Here is a 27,855-nt window from a genome sequence, read left to right on the forward strand (position 1 = left end):
AAGACATTAGTTAGGCCACTTTTCGAATATTGTGTGCAATTCTGGTCTCTGTGCTACAGGAAGGATATTGTGAAACTTGAAGGGTCAGAAAAGATTTACAAGGATGTAACATCATAGTAGATTAGATTAGATTACTTAGTGTGGAAACAGGCCCTTCGGCCCAACAAGTCCACACCGACCCGCCGAAGCGCACCCACCCATACCCATTCCCATTCCCCTTCCCCTACATTTAATACTACGGGCAATTTAGCATGGCCAATTCACCTATCCTGCACATTTTTGGACTGTGGGAGAAAACCGGAGCACCCGGAGGAAACCCATGCAGACACGGAGAGAATGTGCAAACTCCACACAGTCAGTCGCCTGAGGCGGGAATTGAACCCAGGTCTCTGGCGCTGTGAGGCAGCAGTACTAACCACTGTGCCACCGTGCCGCCCACAGTACTCGGAATTACAATGTTGTGGCCACGGAGACTTGGATCTCACAGGGGCAGGAATGGTTGCAGGATTTTCCAGGGTTTAGTTATTCTAAAAAGAACGGGGCGGGGGGATGTAGCATTGTTAATTAGAGAGTGCATCACAGCTGCAGAAAAGAAGGTTGTTAAGGAAGGTTTGTCTACTGAGTCAGTATGAGTAGAAGTCAGTAACAGGAAAGGAACAGTCACTTTATTAGGTGTTTTCTACAGCCCCCCCCAGTAGCAACAGAGAGATGGAAGAACAGATTGGACAACAGATCTTGGAAAGGTGCAGATGTAACAGAGTTGTTGTTATGGGTGACTTCAACTTCCCCAGTATTTATTGGAAATTCCTTAGTACAGATAGTCTGAATGGAACCGATTGTCAGGTGTGTCCAAGAGGGATTCCTGATGCAATATGTAGATAGGCCAACTGGGGGGGAAGCCATATTGGATTTTGTGCTTGGCAACGAGCCAGGCCAGGTGTCAGATCTCTCTGTGGGAGAGCATTCAGTGACAGTGACTTAGCTGCCTCACCTTTACCATAGCCATGGAGAGGGATAGGTACAGACGGTTTGGGAAGGTATTAAATTGGGGAAGGAGAAATTATACTGCTATTAGAAAGGATCTGTGGAGTATAAATTGGGAACAATTGTTCTCTGGGAAAGGCACAAAAGAAATGTAGAGGCTGTTTAAGGAGCACTTGTTGCTAGTGTTGGATAACTTTATTTCACTGAGACAGGCAAGGAATGCTAAGATGAAGGAGTCTTGGATGACAAGAGCAGAGGAGCCTCTTGTCAAAAGGAAGAAGGAAGCTTACGTAAGGCTGAGGAAGCAAGGATCCAGCACAGCTTTAGATGATTACAGGGTAGTTAGGAAAGAACTCAAAAATGAACTGAGGAGAGCTAGGAAGGGGCATGAAAACCCTCGGCGGGAAGGATTGGGGAAAGCCCAAAGGCATTCTACACATGTGTGAGGAATAAGAGAATGATCAGAGAGAGGGTAGAATTGATCATCAATTGTGGAAGGAACTAATGCCTGGAGTCTGAAGATGTAGGGGAGGCCCTAAATGGATTTTTTTGCTTCAGTATTCACTAGAGTTGAAAGTGAGAACATAGTAGACCAGGTTAATAGGCTTGAACAGATTGATGTGGATGTGCTGGAAATTCTGGGAAGCATCAAGATAGATTAGTCCCCAGGGCCTAACTAGATTTATCCAAGGTTATTACAGGAAGCGAGGAATGAGATTGCTACGCTTCTGGCGATGATCTTTGCATCCTCACTCTTCACAGGAGTCATACTGGATGATTGGAGGCAGGTGAATGTTGTTCCTTTGTTCAAGAAAGGGAATAGGGAAATATCTGGGAATTACAGACCAGTCAGTCTTCCGTCTGTGGTAAGCAAGGTACTGGAAAGGATTAAGAGGTAGGATTTATGACTATTTCTAAAAACATAGTTTGATTAAAGAAAGTCAGCATGGCTTTGTGAGGGGCAAGTCATGCCTCATAAGTCTTATTGAATTCTTTGAGGACATGACGAGACAAGTTGATGAAGGTTGAGCAGTAGATGTGGTGTAAATGGATATCAATAAGGCATTTCAGAAGATTCCCATGGTAGGCTCATTCAGAAAGTTAGGCGGTATGGATACAGAGAAATTTGACTGTCTGGATACAGAATTGGCTGGACGAAAAAAGATAGCAAGTGGTAGTGGATGGAAAGTATTCTGCCTTGGAAGTCGGTAACCAGTGGTGTCCCGCAGGGATCTGTTCTTGGGCCTCTGCTTTTTATAGTTTTTTATAAATGACTTGGATGAAGAAGTGGAAGGGTGGGTTAGTAAGTTTGATGATGACACAAAGGTTGGTGGTATTGTAGATAGTGTCGAGGGCTGTTGCAAGCTACACCATGACATAGACAGGATGCAGAGCTTGGCTGAGAAGTGACAGGTGGAGTTCAACCTGAATAAATGCGAAGTGATTCATTTTGGAAGGTCGAATTTGAATGCTGAATACACTGTTAAAGAAAGGATTCTTGGCAGTGTGGAGGAACAATGGGATCTTGGTGTCCATGTACACAGATCCCTCTAAGTTGCCACCCAAGTTGATAGGGTTATTAAGAAGACATATGGTGTTTTGGCTTTCAATAACAGGGGGATTGAATTTAAGAGCTCTATAAAACCCTGGTGAGACCACACTTAGAATAGTTCAGGATGGATGTAGATGCTTTAAAGAGGGTACAGAGGAAATTTACCAGGATGCTGCCTGGATTGGAGGGCTTGTCTTAAGAAGATAAGTGGTTTGAGCTAGGCTTTTCACACTGGAGAAGAAGAAGGAAGAGTGGTGACTTGATAGTACAAGGTATAGATAGAGTAGATAGCCAGGGATTTTTCCCCAGGGCTGAAACGGCTGACATGAGGAGTCATAATTTTAAGGTGATTGGAGGAAGATATACAGGAGATGTCAAAGGTAGGTTCTTTACACAGAGAGTGATGAGTGCATGGAATGCACTGCCAGCGGTGGTAATAGAGTCAGAGACATTAGGGATATTTAAGCGACCTCTGGACAAGCACATGGACGGCAGTAAATGGAGGGTTGTGTAGGTTAGGTTGATCTTAGATTAAGATAAATGCTCAGCATAAGATCATGGGCCAAAAGGCCTATACTGTGCTATACTGTTTTATGTATGTTCTATGTATGTTGGAGAGTTTGAGCTACAGGAAGAGACTGAGTAGGCTGGGGCCTATTTTCCCTGGACGGTTGGAGGGATGACCTTATACAGGTTTATAAAATCATGAGGGATATGGATAGGGTGAATAACTGAGGTCTTTTGCCCAGGGTGGGGGAGTTGAAAACTAGGCGGCATAGGTTTAAGGTGAGAGGGGAATGATTTAAAAAAGGACCTAAGGGGCAACTTTTCTCACTCAAAGGATGGTCCGTGTATGGAATGAGCTGCCAGATGAAGTGGTGGAGGCTGGTGCAATTACAACATTTAAAAGGCATCTGGATGGGTCTAGATTAGGAAGGGTTTAGAGGGATACGAACCAAATGCTGGCAAATGGGACTTGATTAGTTTAGGATATCTGGTCGGCGTGGACGAGTTGAACCAAAGGGTCTGTTTCTGTGCTGTACAACTCTGTGCACTTGATATAAAAAACAAACAGCCAGAGGGATTTTATATCTTCCTCTTTTTTTATTATCAACTGCAAATTATTTCTATCTTTTCTCACAGCACAGAGAAAAAAGGAAAAAAAGGAATAAATAAATAATAAAACCAGTGACCAATACTGTTTATGCAAATTCACAGCCTCAAACATGCAAAATGTGAGATTAGTAAATAAGTTTGTTAGTGTGTAAGTTTGCAAGACTACAGGGAATAGATGGAGGTGTGGGACAAGCAGAGTTTTTCTTCCAGAGAATGTTACAACCGTTATGGCTGAATGGCCTCTTTCCATGCTAGAACCTGCTTGTTTTTTTAACTGTGAAGACATATTTTATAGCAGGTATAAAATCCACCATTCTTCTTGCACAACCTGTTTCAACAGCTAACTTAGTCATAGAAAAATGTATTGAACTCACTAAACTAAACTAAAACTCAAAGATGTTCCCTAACCCTCATATTATAATTAAAGAATTAATTTTTAAGGTTAGTTAACTGATCCACTTATATATTTGTTCTATATAAATTCACACACCCGATATTCCACCAATATTTGTTCTCTTTTCTCCAGCTCAGTTTTGAGTTGCTTTTCCAGATAAGCAGCTTTCTCCGTGACAGTTGCTATGGTGATTTCTTTTTTATTAAGTTCTGTAGTCAGGTTAGAGACCTCGGCTCTAATTCCCAGCATCTCAGAGCAATGCGACTGCTCCTTCTGACTCAGACAGTCCCTCAACTGCAAGAGAATATAACAAAATAAATATTTGAAATATTTTTGTGATCAAGTGACATGGTTATATCTTTTAAGTTAGAGCCAAAGAATTCAAGTAGCTATATTTCATTGCTTCTCAGATAGAATATAATGATAACGGAGATAATACACTTACTGGACTAAGAATTTGTAAATAGAAGGCCCTTTAAAACATTGTTTTTACTCAGTTAGGGATTTTAAACAAAAATGTTAGAAGAGGAATAAAGATTTTTTCTGTCCAATGAAGTAAAAAATGTCATGGCAGTCAATAGCTTTGTGATTCTGTGGCGTGCCAAAGTGAGACTACACCAAATAAAGCAGGAAGGATGGACATGTTAGTCATTTTCAGTCCTTTATTACTCTATGCCTACCCAATGTTCATTTTAACAAAATAAATATGTTATGATTTGAGACTTTAAGAGTTGAAGAGATGTAGCATAACAATTAATCAATAACATTGCATGATAGGCTAATGAACGTGCAAAATAGCATTTTTCCCTTAAAACTGATGTATTTTGAGCAAACCTTGAAGAATGTTATCGCTGTTTCATAGTATTATAGTGAAAAAATTAACTACAGGAGGTTACTTTGGAATTCCTATTTTTGTCTTAAAGAGCCATGCTCGACTGAACTAAAGAAAACTGGCAATGATGAGCTATGTGCTATGAGGAACGTAGTACAAAATTGTAACTTTTCACAGCTAAGTGTTCAGACTGAATAATATAACATCTAATAATGTTCTAAATTTGTGCTACTTTAGAACCTATGGTACTGACATACTTTATTGACTTCCTTGTTCCCTTCCACATGCTCGTTCTGCAATCTCTGTAACTCCTCCTCTTTTCTGGTGAGTTCATCATTCTGCTGCATGCAATATGTACGAGATAAATCAAGCCTAAGGAAAAACAATTCACAGCTTCATCTCCAGGTGCAGCTTCACATAAATACTTAAAATGATGGCTAAAATTAATTTATTTGGGAAGGAACAAATCTTCCTGGTTCATGTGCTTGTGACATTGCAACTTAAATAACTACCTTAAATGGATCAATTTTATCGACATTCAGAGAGAAGAACAAATTCTACATAAACACCAGCAATGTTTTGAGTTTACAACAATAAAATAATAGATCTGAACTGAACATTACAACACTTAACAAAAAACAACTTAATGAAAACTGAAGTTTTACTGTTTCTGATTCTTACCTGAGAGATGGGAACAAGATATATATGGCAATAGGCAAAATGAAAAACATGCTCTGGTTTTAGTGCACAACACTATTTTTCATAAAATTTCTAGTATGGAAATTCATAGATTTGCCATTTGGCCCATCAAGCCTGCTGTACCAAATGCAACCCATGTAATGTAATAATGGACTGAGGAGTACGTGAGAATGGGTGACTATGCTAAAAGCAATCAATAACATAACAGGAGTTGGTGTGGTTGGGTAAAAAGCATGGAAGGATGGAATCAGACTCTAAAGTAGTTGAAGTATACTTTGAGCCAGAGATGCCATAGGATCCCCAAATGGAAATATAGATGTTGTTCTTGGAGCTTCCACTGAAGCTTAATGGAATACGGCAGCAGGTCTGTGACAGAAATGTTGGTCAGGGAATATGGTGGTGTGTTGAAGTGGCAGGCAGTGGAAGCTCAGGGTCAGTTTTTTAAAAATTCAATGGGTCTAGATTGGAACCATTAGAATCAATTTTAATGGTCTTTGAAGGTTTTAATTTTACTGTGCTACAAATACACAAGATAGGAAGGTTGGCTTGATTCAGTAGTCCATTTTATTTAGAACTATTTCAGTCAGCTTTTTACTTACTCTGCATTTAACCTCAGGATGTCTGACTGTAGCATTGTTTCAGTCTTACTGCTGGCCTGAAGATGTTTCAATGAGCTTTCAGATTCCATTTTAAAATAAGTTAGCTCATCGGTCATCAAATTTAGTGATTTTTTTTCCATTAACCTGCTGAGAAAAAAATTAAAAATCTGCAAATTATAAAAGAAAATGTCTTGCCTTTACAAAGTGCCTCGCATAACCTCAGAATGTACTAATGTGCTTTACAACAATAATTAAAAGTGCAGTCATTGTTATAATTTAAAATATCAATAAAGGAGTCAGAATCCTACAGTACAGAAATGGACACTTCTGTCAAACTCATCCATGCCGACCAGTTTTCCCAAACTAAACTAGTCCCATTTGCCTACATTTGGCCCAAATCCCTCTAAACTTTCTTATTCTCGTACTTGTCCAAATGTCTGTTGAAAGGTGGCCCAGTGGTTAGCACTGCTGCCTCACAGCACCAGGGACCCGGGTTTGAATCCAGCCTTGGACGAGTGTCTGTGTGGAGTTTGCACATTCTCTCCATATCTGCGTGGGTTTCCTCTGGATGCTCAGGGTTTCTCCCACAGTCCAAAGAAATGCAGGTTAGGTGAATTGGCCATGCTAAATTGCCCACGATGTTCAGGGATGTGTAGATTAGGTGCATTAGTCAAGGGGAAAAGTAGGGGAATGGGTCTGGGCGGGATACTCTTTGGAGAGTCAGTGCGGACTTAGAGTCATAGAGATGTACAGCATGGAAACAGATCATTCATCCAACCCGTCCATGCTGAGCACTATCCCAACCCAATCTAGTCCCACCTGCCAGCACCCAGCCCATATCCCTCCAAACCCTTCCTATTCATATACCCATCCAAATGCCTCTTAAATATTGCAATTGTACCAGCCTCCACCACTTCCTCTGGCAGCTCATTCCATACACGTACCACCCTCTGTGTGAAAACGTTGCCCTGTAGGTTCTCTTTTATATCTTTCTCCTCTCACCCTAAACCCTATGCCCTCTGGTTCTGGACTCACCGACCCCAGGGAAAAGACTTTGCCTATTTACCCTATCCATGCCCCTCATTATTCTGTAAACCTCTATAAGGTCACCCCTCAGTGTCCAACATTCCAGGAAAACAGCCCTAGCCTGTTCAGCCTCTCCCCATAGCTCAAATCCTCCAACCCTGGCAACATCCTTGTAAATCTTTTCTGAACGCTTTCAAGTTTCACAACATCTTTCCGATAGGAAGGAGATCAGAATTGCACGCAATATTCCAATGTCCTGTACAGCTGCAACATGACCTCACAACTCCTGTACTCAATACTCTGACCAATAAACATAGCAAACGCCTTCTTCACTATCCTATCTACCTGCGACTCCACTTTTAAGGAACTATGAACCTGCACTCCAAGGTCTCTTTGTTCAGCAACACTCCCCAGGACCTTACCATTAAGTGTATAAGTCCTGCTAAGATTTGCTTTCTCAAAATGCAGCCCTCGCATTTATCTGAATTAACCTCTATCTGCCACTTCTCAGCCCATTGGCCCATCTGGTCAAGATCTTGTTGTAATCTGAGGTAACCTGCTTCGCTGTCCACTACACCTCCAATGTTGGTTTCACCTGCAAACTTATTAACTATACCTCTTATGCTCGCATCCAAATCATTTATGTAAATGCCAAAAAGTAGAGGACCCAGTCCCGATATCCTTGTGGCACTCCACTGGTCACAGGCCTCCAGTCTGAAAATTAACCCTCCACAACCACCCTCTGTCTTCTACCTTTAGCCAGTTCTGTATCCAAATGGCTAGTTCTCCCTATATTCCATGAGATCTAACCTTGCTAATCAGTCTCCCATTGGGAACTTTGTCAAATGCCTTACTGAAGTCCATGTAGATCACATCTACCGCTCTGCCCTCATCAATCCTCTTTGTTACTTCCTCAAAAAACTCATTCACTTGTTTCCACACTGTAGGGATTTTATGATGATTTGATGCCTGTACCTGCATCTACCACTTCCTCCGGCAGTTTATTCCACATATGAACCATGCTCTGAGAGAAAAAGTTGCTCCCAGGTCCAGCGGTGGGTATCCCAAACTCACTGCCGATAAGGGTGGTAGAGGCAGAAACCCTCATAACATTTTAGCAGCTTTTGAAAATGCACTGTGGGTTAAGTGCTGGGAAATGAGACGAGAACAATTAAGTGGTTGTTTTTGACTGGCACATACCCAATGGTCACCCCAGATGGTCTTTGACTTTTTCATTTACTATATTGATTGTTGCAGAATGTCATGATGCCCCTCTAATGTGTTGATAACTAGCTTGATTTTCCTTCCATTAACATCATTGAAGTGATGTTGCCTAGATTTAAAGTAAATAGTTACTTTCTTGAATGGTTGAAAAGAGTATTGCATTACTTTTCTTTAAGCTTGAAGCTAAATTTTAATTGTATGTGGAAGCAAAAGCCAAATGAGGGGTGGTATATTAATGTCTTCATGTCACTAGTGTGGACTTTTTTCATTGGAGCATAGGAAGTTGAGGGGTGACTTTGGAGAGGTTTATTAATTCATGAGTGGTATGGATAAGGTGAATAGCAAGGGTCTTTTTCATTGGATAGGCGAGTTCAAAGATAGAGGGCATATTTTTAATGTGAGAGGAGAAAGATTTAATATGGAAATTTGGATTAATAGCCTAACAAAAATAACACTAGGTCATCACCTCCCCAAACATCCTGGTAAATCTCTTCACTCTCTCCAGAGCAATAACATCCTTCCTATAATGTGAAATCTAGATCTGTACATAGCACTCCGGCTGTGGCCATACCAATGATTTATACAGTTTTAGCATAACCTCCTGTCTCACAAACAGTGTCTTGGTGAATGAATTTGAGAAACAATTTGAATACAGCAAAATCCCACAAACTGCAGCAAGAAAATGGCCAGATAACCTGTTTCTCATGATGAAGGAATAAAGATTGACCAAGTCATCAGTAAGACTCCCCATTTTTCTTTGGAATAGTGGCACAGAATTTTCCGGCTGCGAAGGTGGAAGAGGGTTCAGTTTTATGCGTTATGTGAAAGACCACATCTTCATCATGTCTCGAGGCTATTTCAAACGTATACAAAACCTCTCTATTCTCAAAAGTATTTAATTTTCAACTTATCCACTCGAGTGAGTATACCTGTGAACTAGCCAATTGGATATCTTTTCCATTGACCTAGTGAATTGGTACAGCAGGTATACATTGTTATGATTCTGCCAACAAGCTGGGGTATTGATTGGATTGGACTGGATATTGATTGGACTGCGAATCCTATTGATTGGATTAATCTTGCAAAACAGCAGCAGAGGTGTGATGGGCCGAATGGATTCTGAATGTGCTAAAAACAGGATATTCACGATCATGGATGAGGAGAGAAGGAGAAAGGTACCAATGAGATTGAACTGTGTGTGAAGCTGCAGAGTGTTAAATGAATACTTCCCATCTGTCTGTACTCAGGAGAAGTCAGATACAAGTGCAGAATTTGAGAAGATGGGCAGTGCTCAAGCAAGAAAGCATAAGCAGAAAAAAAGTATTAGAAGTTTGGGTGGACTTAAGAGTGTATAACTCCCAGGGTTCTGTAGGAGAGAAAAGAAATAAACCACAGTATCCTTGATGTAATATCATTTCTGGCCACATGGAAGGTGCCAGAGGACAGCTAATGTAATTTCACTTTCCAAGAAGAGTGATAGAGATAGACCAATGAACTACAAACAAGTGAGTCTAACGTCACTGGTAGGGAAAATATTGGAGAAAATAGTGAAGGAAAAAATTAATCTCTATTGTGAGAGGCAAGGTTTAATCGGGGATAGTCAACATGGCTTTAACAGATGGAGCTGAAACTTTATTGCTGGAACAGCACAGCAGGTCAGGCAGCATCTAGGGAACATTCTGTTCCCTAGATGCTGCCTGACCTGCTGTGCTGTTCCAGCAATAAAGTTTCAGCTTTGATCTCCAGCGTCTGCAGACCTCACTTTCTCCTTTAACAGATGGAGGTCATGCCTGACAAGTCTGGTAGAATTGTTTGAGATGGTAACCAAGTATTTGGATGGAGATAGGGCAGTTGGTGTTGTTTATGGATTTCAGAAAGGTCTTTGACAATGTCCCACTTGGGAAACTGACGAAGGTGGTAAAAGGTCCTGAGAGCCAAGGTAACTTGGCAAGTTGAATTCAAAATTGGCTAGTGCCAAGAGACAGTGGGTGGTGATAGAAGGCTGTTTGTGATATTCATAAATGATGTAGATGAGAATGTTGGAGGGATTAGTGAGTTTTGAGAAGATATGTAGCTCAGGTTGAGGGTCTGGATGTAGTTTTGCTCACTGAGATGGAAGGTTCATTTTCAGACATTTCATCACCATACTAGGTAACATCTTTAGTGAGCCTCACCGAAGATGTTACCTAGTATGGTGACGAAATGTCTGAAAATGAACCTTCCAGCTCAGCGAGCAAACCTACATCTATGTTGGAGGGATGATAAGTAAGTTTGCAGATGACACAAAGATTGACTGAGTGGTTGTCAATAAGGAAGATGATGTTTGGTTACAGAAGGATATGAACGGATTAATCAGAGGGGCAGATCAGCAACAGATGAAATTTATCCCTCACAAAAACGAGGTGATGCACTTTAGAAGAAGGAACAAGACAAGGGAATACTCAATGAATGGTGGGACACCAGAAAGCTCAGGAGGAACAAGGGGATCTTGGGAAGCTAGTCCACAGATACCCCTGAAGGTACTGGACAGGTTAATAAACTAGCTTAGGAGTTTTGTGGTACTCTTGTCTTTATCAGTGGTGGAATAGATAATAAGAGCAGGCAGGTAATGGTAGGCCACAACTCGAGTTTGTATGCAGTTCTGGTCACCACACTCTAGTGATTTCACTGGAGGAGCTGGAGAAGAGATTCACCAGGATGTGTTGGAGTTGTTTAACTGTGAAGAGAGGCTGGATAAATTGATTGTTTTCTTTGAAGCAGAGAAAGGCGGAAGGGGAACCTGATAGACTGTTATACGATTATGAAATTAAAAATCACACAACACCAGGTTATAGTCCAACAGGTTTAATTGGAAACACACTAGCTTTCGGAGCGACGCTCCTTCATCACCCCAATCCAACACCGGCATCTCTGAATCACGATTATGAAAGGCATGGACAGAGTGAATAGAAAGAAATTGTTCTTCTTAATCAAAGGATCAATAACAAGGGGGGACATTATTTTAAAGTGAAAGGCAGGATGCTCAGAGAGGATTTGAGGAAAAACGTTTTCACCCAGAAGGTGGTGGGAAATCTGGAAGGTGTTGCCTGGGAGGGTAGTTGAGGCAGGAAAGCTCACAACCTTTAAAATGTGCTTGGACGAGATGAAGTGTTAGAACATTCAAGATTATGGGCCTAGTGTGGGAGACTGGTACTGGTGTTGATAGTAGTGTATTTTCAGCAGTATACATGCGATGGCCTGTAGGGTCTCTTCTATACGGCTTGATACTATGAACTCAGCCAGCCCTTGACACCTTCAGGCGAGGGAAAAAAAATGTAGGCAGTATGGAATGTTGAGTAGGCCACCTTTGGAGTACTGTGTACAATTCTGTTGTAGGGCGGATATTATTCAATTGGAAAGGATGCAGAAAAGATATAGAAGGATGTTACTGGGACTGGAGGGTTTGAGTTATAAGGAGAGGCTGGGACATTTTTCCCTGGAGTGTAGCAGATTGAGGAGTGACCTTGTAGAGGTTTATAAAATTATGAGGGGCACAGATAAGGTGAATAGCAAAAGGTCTGTTCCCTAGGACAGAGGATTTCAAAACTACAGGGCATAAGTTTAAGGTGAAAGGAGAAGGATTTAAAAAGGCACCTGAGGGGCAATTTTTTTCACACAGAGGGTGGTATATATTTAGAACGCAGGTACAATTACAACATTTAAAAGGCATTTGGTTAGTAGATGAATGGGAAAGGTTTAGAGGGATATGGGCCAAATGAGAGTGTTAAGGGTGTCCATATTTGAAAGACACAAAATGGTCAACAAGGGGATAAACAGATTTAAAAAGCCTGCTCCAGCACTTAGACAGAAAATAGCAGATAAATGATTAAAACAGAATCAAACGCTAGTTCCAATATTTAAGTGAAACACAATGGTCCCTTCGAACAGAGGCTACTCCAAAGTGAACGGGAGGCCCTGCACCAACAGAAGAGACAGTTCAATAAAAGGATGCTCAAGGGCAGACAGTCTGAAAATTTCTAACAAACACTGAAGATGATAAAACTTTTGTAAAGACAAACACAGGTGAATTAATGAGATTGTGGTTTGTAAAAATTTGAAGGGTCAAACAAGTTCATTAAATTATGACAAGTGATTGATTCCAGCCTCACTAAGAAAGGATGCTGTCCCATTTGGCCAGTTAGAACAAGGGATTTACATCTCATTCCAGGAGACAGCCAAATGGTATAGCCTAACTCATCATGCAGCTGTGAAGATAACAGCTAAAGTTAAAGTTATCTTGCAGTAATTAACTAGTTCTTTGAAACTATTTACATTGTTAAAAAATAGGTTCTAGTTAAAGCTTCTTCAGATAATCACAGAGATTTCAACATAATTATACATATACATATATAACCAAAATAATAAAAATTAGGCAAAAATATTTAAACTTGGATGTGAAAATTATGAAACTTTTTCTTTATCATTAAAGGGATGCCTGTAAGAAACAAATTGCTTGCATTTCATTAGCTAAAGAGTACTAACAGTAGAAGTAGCTGTACATGTAGCTAAATTTATAATAGGAATCAAAATTACAAATCTTATAGCAGTTAGTTAGAACCAATTGTCTTTATATATGTATATAATTGGGACAGTGGGGAAATATGAGTAACAGAATTTGATAGCGATAACACATGGAATATAATGAGCAACAAAATTCAAACATTTCTTAGAGACAAGCAAGTCTGAAACATGTCCAAAGGAATATGACCAGTAACTTTGAAATGTAAATTAATTGGATGCATAGAAAGATCCCAAGGCCTGGATACTACAATGTCTGTTAAACGTCATGAGATCATAGGACCCTGGGGCTGTCCACAGGAGTGCCCATCACTGAATCGGTATTTCACAAGTTTTGATGTATAGAATAAGGGGAAGGACGCAGTGACCACGTTGTATGTGATTATTGAAACACAAAATGTATAAAAATGTTGTATCTCACTAAAAATCAGGTGTCATTTATCTCTCTTCCGATCTCAGCCAAAGATTAAGGGAACAACTGCATTCTCACATTGAGGTCAGGTTCAGGGGAATCTTTTAGGAGAAAGTGAGGACTGCAGATGCTGGAGATCAGAGCTGAAAATGTGTTGCTGGAAAAGCGCAGCAGGTCAGGCAGCATCCAAGGAGCAAGAGAATCGACGTTTCGGGCATAAGCCCTTCTTCAGGAATGAGGAAAGTGTGCCAAGCAGGCCAAGATAAAAGGTAGGGAGGAGGGACTTGGGGGAGGGGCGTTGGAAATGCGATAGGTGGAAGGAGGTTAAGGTGAGGGTGATAAGGGGAATCTTTGCCCTTTTCCTTGCATAAACTGGTGATTGGTTGAATAAAAATGGACCGCCACGTGCCTGAATCCTGCCTGCTTCTGAATCTTTGTCCCCTTTCGGGGTTTCACTCCTACAGATTGGTACTATGAGCAGAGAGCTCTGCTTGATGTCCGCATACCTTGAGCCACGATTTGGCTGAGTACGTTTATTTACCACCCTTTAGTTAGCATGGAACTCAATGTGGGAGCACGTCTGTACGACAGAGCACAATGTCAACTCTTTAACTGGAGTGAGCAGGAGACAACGGAATTACAGTTGCAAAAGCATGAGGAAAAAAAGAGCGAGGATTTGTTCCTTCGACACAAAAGCATAAGAAAAAGATCATTAAGAAGTTGGAAATCCTTGAACAAATAAATAACACTAAATCAAAGCATTGGATTTCCTCAGCCACAGTCAGGAAGGAGTCTGGGAGAATGGTAGAAAAGGACTGGGAAAAAGACCCGCTGGAGTCCAGACTGCAGACTGTGTTTGAGAAAAATTAGCCTTAATTAAGGATATGGAAAGAAATGGATGGAATAGTGAGGGCTGTGAGTAAGAACAGAAAGCCTGGTGGCTCGGTTAGAAGAAAGAAAAAAGCCTGACCATTCTCATAGCCCATATAAACAAAGGTTAGACAGGGATCACCAAGAAGCAAAAGTAGCTGCACAGGGACCACAAGACACAAAGAGAGTTATGTTTCCATCCCAGCTCTCAGCTCCATTTAAGTCAACATGACCTAGCTACAGCAGTAATGGCCCTGAGGACTAGGATCTTGATACTGAGACTGTGCAAGAGCACCACAGTGATGACAGGGAAAGGTTAGGGGACTGACCATCCCCATTCTCCATGGCTCCCCTCAAGACAACATTCTGTACAGTTCTGAACAGACAGGTGATGGAAACATATATCGAAGGAGAATAGCAGATGTTGTTCGAGATCCTCCCCAAACTTAAGAGAAATGAGAAAAATTTGGACTTTTGGGAAAAATTAGAAGAGATCGCCAATGGTCATAAGTTGACTCTTGATGACCTACAAACTCTCACAAAAGCCAAAGTCTGGGGGCAGTGTGGGAAAATCTAGTGGCACCTTTCAAGAACTGCACATGGATTACAGGTTAGGCTCACTTTACAACTGTGCAGAAAATGAAAACAGTTTATACAGGAGGTGAGTCACACCCTGGGCAGATCCTCTCCAAATTGGAGAAAAGTGACTTTAATCACTGAGAAGAAAGGGAAATCAGTAGAAGAGTATGCAGAATGAAATTGAGAAGCATACAAAAATAATGGGACGTGATGAGGAATCTTCCTCCAGCAATTTAAAGACAGCTTCGGACCACAATTTAAAATAATAATTGAGCTGGGTCTGCTAGTTTGAAATGACCTTAAGGAAATACTTAATTGGGCTATGGAAGTTGAAAGCAATCAAAACAACCAAGGAAAGTGTGCAAACCTGACAGCAATTGTTACAAAGAACACACTCCAACAGGGAGCCGGTGGGTTACAACAAAAATGAGGAACATTTTGCCAATAATTGCCCCAATAAGGCCATTAAGTGTGGGAACTTTGGAAAACCAGGACACAACAAAGAAAGGACTGCTGGTCCCCCAGGGGAGGCAGGCATGGATAGTGGCCAGACAGAATCAGGGAAATCGCCAGCCAGTTGCCAAAGGCATTAGCAGTGAGGAAACATCATACAACTTACAGCAGAATGATTGCAGAAACTAATCATGGATAAGAAGCAGCCCTCCAACAAAGGGAAGGGATAAGAGGATGTATATAAATCTGCTGTTGGGGGGGTGGTTGCAGCAGTGAATATCTTAATAGATACCGGAGCATCTCTCTATCGCTGATCTGGATTAAATCATTATCAAATAAAACCTTGAAAATACAAGGTGTGGGTGGCAGAACTTGGTCAGCCACCCTCAGCCAACAAAGTGAAATAAAAATGACAGGTTATGTGATTAATGCCTATATTTGTGTGTGTAAATATAATGATGGCAGCATACTAAGAAAAGATTTAATGGAACAATTTTGAGCTATAATGAATGTACAAGAAGCCAAAATTGACTGGAACTGCCAGTTTAAATTCAAAAAGTCAAGGATTGCATGGTTCTTTAAGAGTATATGTGCCACCACAATTGAATGAGAGTGGGATTCAGAGAATCCCTACTACAAATCAGCAATGATGTACTCTGAATAATGGGCAACCACCCAAACCGAGTGTAGGTGATTAGACAGAAAACTGACTGAGATACCTGGGAATGAGGCAAGTGGGACTAGTTTAGTTTGGGAAATCTGATTGGCATGGACAAGTTGGACTGAAAGATCTGTTTCCATGTTGTATGACTAACTCAAGAAGACACACTCTTTCAAGCAATTCCATTCTTATTTTAAAAATATATTGTGGCAAATTTTGCAAACCTAAGTAGTTTTCAGAGTACCATAATTTAGAAAAGGAATATGAAAACTGATTGGTCATTCGAGAAAAAAATATGTATTTTCATTTATTAAAAATATAATTCAAATCCCAATGTTCAAATGCAAATTCATAATGACACTAAATGAAATGTAACTAAAAATTCTAGATTTGCAAGAGAAACTCCTTTAATGCAATCAAGTTTCTTACTTTTATTTTTCAATTAAGATCCCAGTAGATGGTAATACTGGCAAGTCAAATACCAGAACAAAACCTGGCTTGATACACTACATTTTTGTTTGCTATTTGTTTGTTGTGATTGTCAGTCACTATTCGCAAGAGGCTGGCAATATACTTTTAAACAGAAGAAAATGAATCCCACATACTGCTTCTTCACCTGGATGCTTCTTACTTTCCATTAACAAATAAAAAACTTGAAAATATAGGATGTGGGCGGCAGGACTTGGTCAGCCACCCTCAGCCAACAGATTGAAATAAAATTTGCAGATTGTGTGATTAATGCTTATATTTGTGTGTGTAAAAATAATTATGGCAGCGTACTAGGAATAGACCTAATGGATTCCAGTCTTTAGAAAAGAGCAGACTTTTTCTCCTTCTTATTTTACTTAATGCACTACATTGTTTACCTGAAAGGTTTAAGCACATCATTAAGATGCACATGAAAAACAGAACTCAACCACCAAACAAACCCAGAATTAATCTACACCTATGCCTCTTCTTTTTTTAACTTTACACAAGACAGAAATACAAATCAAACTTAGAGCTACACATAGTTGTTTCACTTTAAAACTCAAGGGTCTAAATAGTAATAATAAATAACAAACCTTCACCACACAATATTCTGCCTTTCAGCTAAAATGTGATTAACTACGTTCTTATCAAGAGCATCAAAACAGATTTCCTGTAAATTATGACTCAATTTGTATAACAAGGGAATTAAAAAGTTTCAACTTTGAGTAATTCCAGCAGCATGAGGATCTCCTTGTGGTTCTGATACACAAATCCAATTTGTGCTTCAGCAACTAATATCTTCCTATTGAAAGATGATGCTTCCTTGTTCTAACTTACTTGCCAGTGAGTACAAGTGGATTCAATTAGCTGCACATTTAAAATTGTTTTACAATTGGGAGAATTTTTATTTATTCAGATAGATCAGAGGTTACATTTTTTCTAAATAATTGTTGCTACTAAAAACCAAAAGTTGTCAAATTTTAGATTCATGTTTAGTCAACTCAAAGACACCACTAAAAGATGCAGTCATCTGATAATAGTCAGCAATGTTCATCCAAAATAATTTAATCATTTAATATCTGGGGTTTTAATTAACTGAGGTTCATACAAGCTTGAGATTTTAACTCTACTACATTGTGACAAGAATTATCTCAAACTGCAAATAGTGTCAACAAACAAGAGGAAAATTAGATTAGATTCCCTACAGTGTGGAAACAGGCCCTTCGGCCCAACCAGTCCACACCGACCCTCCAAAGAGTAACCCACCCAGACCCATTTCTCTCTAACTAATACACATAACACTATGGGCAATTTAGCACGGTCAATTCACCTAACCTCCACATCTTTGGATTGTGGGGGGAAACCGGAGCACCCGGAGGAAACCCACACAGACACACGGAGAATGTGCAAAGTCCACACAGACAGTTGCCCAAGGCTGGAATCAAATCTGGGACCCTGGTGTTGTGAGGCAACAGTGCTAACCACTGAGCCACCATGCCGTCCAATGGTGGAAGTACTCAGAGCTTAGGCAACATTTGAGAAGATAGAAACACAGGGCTGAAATTGACCTTTTTTGGCTAAATTGGAGTTGCAAGTAGTGTTTGGATGACTTTTCTTTCAGAGACCTAGCAAGCTTTCTTGCCCTGTCTGACCAAACTCACCTCATTAATTATTTAGCAGGCCCTATGACATCTCTCACATACAACTTCCACTCCATCTTACCAAGCATCATTCCTGAAATAATTCACTACTTAGCAGATATCCTCACAACGGCCCCAATATCTCAAGGATCTGCTATCTTTAAAATACCACTGTACACCCAGATAAGTTTGGCATTCCCAAGCTGCCCTGCTCATTAATAGATAGAACTAGAGCATAGCAGAAAAGGTTAAGATGTCACTGTGTTTCTCTGACAGAAACTTGGAGATCCAGGTGGATGGGAAAAGTGCAAAGGAGAGGAGGCCTCTTCCCAGAAGACTGGCAGAGGAGGCTGTGCAATCAGTTCCTGCCAGCCTCATCAGATCCCATCTCCAGGGTATGAAGGGATGGCCAGCAATGCCAAAGGATCAATGGCCTTGCCCACAATGCAGGTCAAGTGCCACATTCTATTTCTGTCACCTCAGTCAATGCCATTGTACACACTTCCAAGGTTCAGGATCCATCATTTTCACTGTTACCTGCAACATATCCCCTCATCTGTTCTCTCTCCCAGCACCTCCTCCCAAAAACTCCTACACCATTAATCCTGTATGTCCTCCAGGTTGCAACCTCAGTCTTTTAGAAAACCTCACCATCTATCTATTGGTCATTTAGAACTGGGGCATAGTCTGAGAACTAGGGCCAGATAAACAGTCTAGGAGAGATGTTAGGATGCACTTGTACGTACAAAGGATGGTAGAGGTTCGAAACTCTCTTCCACAGGAAAACGATTTTAAAACAACATGAGAGGTAATTTTTTTTACACATAGGGTGGTTCACATGTGGAATGAACTTCCTGAGGAAGTGGTGGATGTGGGTACAATTACAATGTTTAAAACCCATTTGGATAAATACATTAATAGGAAAGGTTTGGAGGGATAAGAGCCAGGAATTGGCAGTTGGCATGAGTTTAGTTTGGGATTATGTTTGGCATGGACTGGATGGACCAAAGGGTCTGTTTCCATGCTGTATGATTCTATGTCTCTATGGCAGTGGATGTTAGATCAGATGTTAATTTTACATGAGGTAAATCATTCCTGATGAAAGGTTTATGCCCGTAATGTCGATTGTCCTGCTCCTCGGATGCTGCCTGACCTGCTGTGCTTTTCCAGCACCACACCTTTTGACACAAATAACTTTGTTAAACAAAGGGATGTGAGCCAAAGGCAGGCATATGGAGTTAGGCCTCAGATCAGTCATGATCTCAATCAATGACAGATAAAGCTTGAGGAGCAGAGTTGCCTACTCCTGTTCCAATCTCACTTATTACCTCCCTTTTTCTCATTACAAGCCAAGACAACCTAAAACAGGTGGAAGGTGTGATCGGCATCCATATCCTTCCCTTTAAAAGGAAAGAAACCTAAAACCTACAGGACAAGACTAGGAGCACTCCTATAGACATGCAGAAACTGCCAGGTCTCTCTAAATGAGTAGGTACCACGCTGCATGCCACTGCCACACTCACATTAACCCTGCTGTCACTCTCAGTCATTGCATCCCACTGGCCACATCACTTCCGCTCTCTCATTTGGCAGATGCTGGAAACCCCATAATGATGATGTCCACAGAGAAGTTGCTGGCTGTGGAAGGACTACCCTTTTGGGCCACTGAGGATGAGGGTACCTTTGTCCTCTGAGGAAGCAGTGGCAAGGCTGCCTCCTGCACAGCCCCATCATCCTACTTACAGACACCTTTGTGGGGATCATGGGTATTGAAAGTGTGGGTTCATAATCAAAAAGCACCTCGCTCTAAAAGTTCCACAGCTGGCTAAGGAAGAAACACTCCAGCACTCAGATGATTGCCAGAGACCAGGCACCTGCTCAGCCAAGACAGGAGATGACCCCATAGGGTCAGCAATCTGGGTCTTCATCCACACGCACAGGGAGAAGCAGCAGCAGGCAACAGGCATATGGAACACAATGACACTCATTGTCCAGAAGCTGTGGCAGTATAGCAAATCTAACAACTGTCTATCTGCCTCCATGGACTGGTTGGCAGTTGCTATGAAAGTCCAATACTGTCAGAGTATTCTACAGAAGCAGACACAGCAGCACTCCATCGTCCCATCCATTAGTCCCCAGGACCAAAAATATGACAACAGGAGTCTGTGAATCTTGATCACAGTCCTCTTCTAGTCAAATCCTCTAGTGATAAAGGCCAACATCCCACTAACCTTCCTAATAGCTGGATGCATCTGCATGTTAACTTTCAATAAGTTACTGACAAGAACATCCAAGTCCCTTTACACATCCATACTCTGTAATTTCCATTTTAAAAATACTCTTGCACCTCTACTTTTCTTATGAAAGTGGATAACCACAACCAAGCCCACTGCCTCCATGTGTAAACCCTTTTATTGGTCCATAATTGACCTTACTCCTCCTTTAGCATTCTTTTACAATGGATGTAGGTTTGCTCACTGAGCTGAAAGGTTCATTTTCAGACGTTTCATCACCATACTAGGTAACATTTTCAGTGAGCATCCAGATGAAGCATTGCTGATGATTCCTGCTTTCTATTTATATGTATAGGTTTCTTTGGGTTGGTGATGTCATTTTCTGTTCTTTTTCTCAAGGGATGGTCCAAGTCAATGTGTTTGTTGATAGAGTTTCGATTGGAATGCCATGTTTCTAGGAATTCTCATGTGTGTCTCTGTTTGGCTTGTCCTAGAATGGATGTGTTGTCCCAGTCGAAGTGGTGTCCTTTCTCATCTCTAAGTAATGATACTAGTGAGAGTGGGTAATGTCTTTTTGTGGCTAGTTGATGTTCATGTATCCTGGTGGCTAGTTTTCTGCTCGTTTGTCCAATGTAGTGTTTGTTATAGTCCTTGCACGGTATTTTGTAAATGACATTAGTTGTGCTTGTTGTCTGTATAGGGTCTTTCAAGTTCATTAGCTGCTGTTTTAGTGTGTTGGTGGGTATGTGGGCTACCATACTGCCAAAGGGCCTGAGTAGGTGAATTCTATACAATGTATTCAAAAAGAATGGGTACCCAATGAACATAATCCACAGATTTCTCAGCAATAAACCCAAACAAGCAGACAAAACATGCCCAGAAACCATAGCCACTCTCACCTACATCAAAGACATCTTGGAAATGACTGCCAGACTACTCAGACCCCTTGGCATCATGGTAGCCCACAAACCCACCAACGTTCCAGGAATCCATTGTGAAAGATGAGATTGCTGAATACTTGGAAGTGTGAGGTAAAATAGGACAAAGTCAGTATAGTTTCATGCCTGAAAAATCTGCTAGAATTCTTTGAGGAAGTAACGACCAGATTAGACCAAGGTGAGCCAAAAGATGTTATCTACATGGACGTCAGTAAGCCTTTGACAAGGGGGCTGGCAGGAGGCCACTGAATAAGATCAGGGCTCATGACATCACAGCCAAGATTAGCGTAGTGCTGTTGTTAGAGACAAGGTGCTAGCAAGGGTAGAAGCTTGGCTGTCTGGTAAAAAGCAGAAAGTGGGAACAAAAGGGTTTACCTCAGCGTGGCAGCAAGTGACAAGTGGAGTTCCACAAGGCTCAGTGTTGGGACTACAACTCTTCACTTTATGTGTTAATATCTAGATGAAGGAACTGAGGGCATTCTGGCTAAGTTTGCAGATGATACAAAGATAGGTGGAGGGACGGGTAGCATTGAGGAGGCTGCAGAAGGATTTGGACAGATTAGAAGAGGAGTGGGCAGAGAAGTGGCGGATGGAGTGCAATACGGGAAGGTGCAAGGTTGTGCACTTCAGTAGGAAGAATAGAGACATAGACAATTTTTTTAAATGGGGAGAAAATTCAGAAGTCTGAAGTACAAAGAGGCTTGGGTGTTCTAGTCCAGAATTCTGTCAAGGTAAACGTGCAGATTGAGTCAGTAGTTAGGAAGGCAAATACAATGATGGCATTTACTTTGAGAGGACTTGAACATAAAAGCAGGGGTGTACTTCTGAGTCTCAATAAGGCTCTGGTCAGACCACATTTGGAGTATTGTGCACAGATTTTGGACCCTGTATCTCAGGAACGATGTACTGGCTCTGAAGCATGTTCAGAAGTTCACAAAAATGGTCCCAGGAATGAAAAGCTTAACATATGAGGAACATTTGAGGACTCTGGGTCTTTACTCAGAGTTTAGAAGGATGAGGAGGGATCTAATTGAAACATACAGAATACTGAATATCCCAGACAGAGGAGATGTTGGGAAGATGTTTCCATTGATAGGAGAGACTTAGACCTGAGGGCACCGAGGAAGACCTTGGAATAAGACCTAAAGTAAAGGGAAGACCTTTTTAGAACAGAGATAAGGAGAAACTTGTTCAGCCAGAACCTATGGAATTCATTGCCACAGAATGCTATGGAGGCCAGGTCATTGAGTATATTTAAGACTTAGATAGATAGGTTCTTGAGTATCAAGGGGATCAAGAAAGCGGGAGAACGGGATTGAGAAACTTATCAATCATGGTTGAATGGTGGAGCAGACTCAATGGGCTGAATGGCCTAATTTCTGCTCCTATGTCTTCTGGTCATATTCGTCAAGGCCAATACTTTTGTGTAGAATGGAAGATGTGCTACATTGGCAAAGGCACCACCCTTCACAGATGACGTTAAACACAAATCTGCTTTTTCAAGTGGCTATAAATTACTTGACAATAAGGTAATCAGTAAGTTTTCCTATGTCTTGGCAATGTTTCTCACTTAACCAATACAATTGAAGCTACATTAACTGATGCTTTATTTAATTTGTTGCTTTTGGGTCCCTGCTTTGTGCAAATTGTTAGGTCTTTTTGCTTATTTAAGTAGAATGTCTGCATTTCAAGACCCTCTTTTTGTTGTGAAAGGCCTCACAGTTCTGGAGAGCTGTAGATTGATCTAAATCCAGAAGATGATGTGGCTGATAGTCATTTGGGATGTGACAGGACAAGAATATTAAAGGTGAAAGTGAGACATTTGAAAAGAACTGGCAGTGTTCTTACTGGTGGAGGATTTGAAAAGCATTCCAAACATTCTAAATAATGAAGGGGCTAAAGTTGGAGTGGAATGATGGGGAGGGAAAAAGTACATAGATAGTAAACACACTGGTAATAATCCTCCCGTTTAATTCTAGAATACTCCCAGAGGATTGGAAAACTTTCAATATAACATCTTTATTAAAAAATGGAGAGAGATAAAAAAAAAGTTGATTATAGCCCAGTTAGTCTAAGATTTGCATCTACTATAAAGAATAAAATAGTACAGCATTTAGAACCTCATAATACAATTAAGCATCAGCCCGGCTTTGTGAAGGTAAAATCATACCTGACAAGTTTATTACAATTCTTTGGAGGAGATAAGAAGCAGTGTAGATAAAGAGGAACCTAAACTATTAATTCAAAAACTGAACTAATGCTCTAGGGTTCAAATTCTGTCACAGCAGATGGTGGAACTTGCACTCAATAAAAAATATCTGGAATTAAGTATCAATTAATAACCATGAAGCCATTGTCGTTTGTCAGAAAACCCCGTCTGGCTCACTAATGCCCTTCAGTGAAGGGAATATGTCAGCCTCGCCTGGTCTAGCCTGGCTTACATGTGACTTCAGACCCACAGCAATGTGGTCGACTCTCAAATGAAGTCTGAAATGGCCTAGCAAGCCACTCAGTTGTATCAATCGCTACAAAGTCTCAAAAAAGAAATAAAATGGGACAAACCATCTACCATTGACCTATGCCCTGAAAAATACACTGTCAACAATAGCATTGTTTACCCTGCAAAGTCCACCTTTCCAATAGCCGGTGGCTATGTTCAAATGTAACAAGATCAGGATAATATCCAGTCTTGGGCTGAAAAGTAGCAATTAATACTCACACTCAAAAATGCTAGGGAATGACCGTCTCCAATAAGTGATAATGTAACCACTGACCCTTGTCATCATATGGAATCCCCCACTAACCATATCCTTGTGGTTACCATTGACCAAAAACTCAACTGGACTCACCACATGTACACAGTGGCTACAAGAGCAAGTCAGGGATTAGGAATACCACAGCAAGTAGCTCACCTCCTGACTGTCCAAAATCTATCCACCACCTACAATTGAATGCCTCCTGCTTGCCTGGATGGATGCAACTCCAACACTACTCAGGAAGCTTGACAGCATCCAAGACAAAGCCGACTGTTTGATTTGCACTATATCCGTCTCCTCTACCGGCAAAGCTCAGAAGCAGCAGTGTGTACTACTTACAGGATGCACTGCAAAAATTCACCAAAGATCCTTAGATAACACCTTCTAAACCCTGACCATTTCCATATTGAAAGACAAGGGTAGCAGATACATGGAAACACTGCAAGTCCCCCTGCAAGTCCTTCACCATCCTGACTTAGAAATGTATTGCCATTCCTTCACTGTCAATGGGTCAAAATCCTGGAATTCCACCCCATGGGAATTGTGGGTCAATTTACAGAATGTAGACTGCAGCAATTTGAGGCAGCCACTCACCATCAGGGATGGTGTGATTATGCTGTCACTTTGAAGGGTAATTTTGTCTTGGGCATTTTTGAAGAGAAGTTGTAAAGGCAGTGGTACAGAACTGGCTACTGAAGATGGCTTAAGTAAACAATGTGATGTCTTTTTGTTCAAAAAAACAATTGGAACAATAGAAACAACCCCAATGGGTATGGACAGCTCTCAGATCAGGATGCTGGGTTTTGCTTTTTTCCAGCAGTCAGAAGCTGTTCAGGGTCTCAGAAGAGTTGGAAACTTCAGAGAATGATACCACACCATTATTTTCTGCAGCATCTCTCAATTCTTTTCCTCTCTTGGATTGGGGTTTGAACTGTATGTAAGAACCTGCATCAGAATTTGCCTTTTTGCCAAGGAGTGTGTTTATGGGATGTTATGATTTTTTTTAACAGCTAACCAAATAATAGATATAGCTAATTAAGTTTGCTGATGTTAAGGAATTCTAAATTGCTCTTTCACTTGTTTGTACTTTACTATAGTAATTAAATAAATTGTGTTTTGCTTAACATTCAGTAATTTGATCTTTTACATCACATCCACCTTTAAAATAAGAAAAAAAAAAGGGTCTGAACTATAGTATTAAAAGATTTTGAGGGGGCCTGGTCTGCTCCATAACAATGGGCAATAACTGCTGACCAGCCAGTGATGCGCACATCCCACAAGTGAATAAAAACAAACAAAAAACATCTTTGTTTTTGCCAACCATCCTTATTAAAATGTTCTTGAGTACTCTGGAATTAGCCAGCAACAGATTAACACTGATACTGTTTCTCATTTACCTCTGACACAGATGCACAAAGTCACTGACATATCTTAGTTCTATTCACTTTACTTCCTATTTCAAAGAAGGGCACATTCAGAAAAATTGTGTTCAACTTCAACTAAGGAGTCACACTGTACACATCTGTGCCATACCTTTCATAGATTAACTAAAAATGAACTACAAAGTGATTATTTATAAAAATGAAGTATGTCCTCATATTTTAGTTTATGAAGTAGAATAAGATCATTGGGGAGAAATTGTATGGCATATATGGATCTGTTGGAGTGTATGACTGGAGGTAATGTTTCTGTAGCAAGTGAAAAGGGAACATAGATAAAGTAGCTGTTGTGCATTAGATATTTCAGGTGCTTCATGTTCTATGATATTTCACTCACAACACTTGTGCAAGTGTTCAATGATGTAAAGCAAATATGAAAAGACAAGTCTTTGGTTAGTACTGTTCTTCTGCCTTTACTGTCATCAACCTAGTGCAGCTTAAAACATTCAACAAGCAAAAGTCCAAAAGGTGTCCTTTTGAGCAGATCATAAAATCCCTAGTATAGAAAGAGGCCATTTTGCCCATCAAGTCTACACCAGTCCTCCGAAGAGCATCCCACCCAGACTAGATACCCCTACCCTATTGCTGTAGCCCCACATTTACTATGGCTAATCCACGTAATCTGCACATCTCTGGACTGCAGGAGGAAACTGGAGCACCTGGAGGAAACCCACACAGACGGGGAGAATGCACAAACTCCACACAAGACTGGAAACAAATCTGCATCCCAGCACTATAAGGTAACAGATGAACCACTGTGTCCTTAGAATGGAAACATTGATGGAATGGACACAAATCGATGAGGTCCTTCTTAAAGTATGCAATTTATATTCGAACATGACAACATGAAATAAAATCTTGGGTCAAAGACAATTTAAAAAAATGACTTCAATTTTCTGTAGTACACTTAACACAATATTGTATATAAGCACAGTTCAGCAGTATCTGTGACAGTTGCTGACCTGCTCAAACTCACCTAATAACTCTATCTTTATGCATTATGGACTCTTTGGCCCTGGCTAGTTCCCTGTGCAGTTGCTTTTGCTCCATGTCTGTCACTTGCAGAAGATCATCCCGTGACTGCAATTCAATTTGAAGCTCCGAAACTTCTGATTCCATTTTCTAGACATACAAAAACAATATTTGACTCTGATCACTACCATGTGCTCCAAGATCAATGGTCTCCATTTTTTTTAAGCACTTTCTACTTCATTTACTTCATGTGGCTGTGCTCATTCTGAAATATGTATTCAAGAAGTAACAGTGTTAACACAGGAAAGTAGATTTTTAGTTTTTGCCAGAATGCATTGCAAAATCGCAGTCATCACTCTTCACTGAAACCAATGGGTAGAAATAAAGATTAATATTTTCAGTATTCATTTATAATTGTCGATATACCTTGCCATAACTGACAACTTGAGCCACTCATTGCTCTCAACACCAATATAAATAAAAGCTGCCTGTGACATGATGATTGGGTCTGCTATTGCATGTCTCATTGGAGGCAGGTTGTCCTCTATCTTGCTAAAAGGACCTCTGACCCTTCATGGATATTTTTGGCTTATACAGATCATTTGGATCAATACTGGAAGGGTGCACCATCTCTCTAGTCCCACTCCTTCACAGACCACAACGTAAAATAAAAATACTTTTTCCAGTTACCAAGATGACCAATTACATACAAAAGAGAAGTAACTGGAAAAGCTCAGCAGGTGTGGCAGCATCTATGAAGAGAGAGCTGAAAAATGTGATGCTGGAAAAGCGCAGCAGATCAGGCAGCATCAAAGGAGCGGGAGAATCGACGTTTCGGGCATTAGCCCTTCTTCAGGAATCCTGATTCGCCTGCTCCTTGGATGCTGCCTGACATGCTGCGCTTTTCCAGCAACACATTTTCCAGCTCTGATCTCCAGCATCTGCAGTCCTCACTTTCTCCTCTATGAAGAGAAATCAAAGTTAACATTTCGGATCAGGTTACCCCTCCTCAGAACTGATGGCAGCTAGGAAAATATCGATTGAAATGCAGAAGATAGGGTGGAGGGGATGGGGGTAATTGGTAAACGATAGGTAGGGATAGAGCCCAAAGAGAGAGGAGAACAGTTGGACAGACAAGGAATCGATAATGATCTGGCTGGAAGGGTGAATAATTGTTAATGGAAACTGTTAGTAACTAACAATAGGTACTGTGTAACAGCAGACCATGTCATGAAATCATAGATATGCATGGCACAGAAACAGACCCTTTGGTCCAACTTGTCCATGCTGATCAGATATCATACCCTAACCTCGTCCCATTTCTCTCTAAACCCCTCCTATTCATATACCCATTCAGATGCCTTTTAAATGTTGTAATTGTATCAGCCTCCTCCACTTCATCTGGCAGCTCATTCCATACACGTACCACCATCTGCATGAAAACGTT

At 40.8% G+C, this 27,855-nt stretch overlaps 1 protein-coding gene across 1 annotated transcript in view; it reads right to left on the reverse strand.

Annotated features, from left to right (window-relative positions):
* The window catches only part of LOC122551047 (deuterosome assembly protein 1-like), a 149,804-nt gene that overhangs the window by 54,169 nt on the left and 67,780 nt on the right, over positions 1 to 27,855 (reverse strand). Inside the window, exons 7-10 of the mRNA XM_087988543.1 lie at positions 26,413 to 26,558; positions 6,177 to 6,323; positions 5,136 to 5,250; positions 4,143 to 4,340 (exon numbers count right to left, since the gene is read on the reverse strand). Of these exons, the coding sequence (XP_087844669.1) occupies positions 4,143 to 4,340; positions 5,136 to 5,250; positions 6,177 to 6,323; positions 26,413 to 26,558 (606 nt within the window). The remainder of the gene's footprint in view (positions 1 to 4,142; positions 4,341 to 5,135; positions 5,251 to 6,176; positions 6,324 to 26,412; positions 26,559 to 27,855) is intronic.

This window comes from Chiloscyllium plagiosum, unplaced genomic scaffold (genome assembly GCF_037043375.1).
Source record: "Chiloscyllium plagiosum isolate Xiang-an unplaced genomic scaffold, Cpla_swu_hap1 HiC_scaffold_6, whole genome shotgun sequence".
NCBI lineage: Eukaryota > Metazoa > Chordata > Chondrichthyes > Orectolobiformes > Hemiscylliidae > Chiloscyllium > Chiloscyllium plagiosum.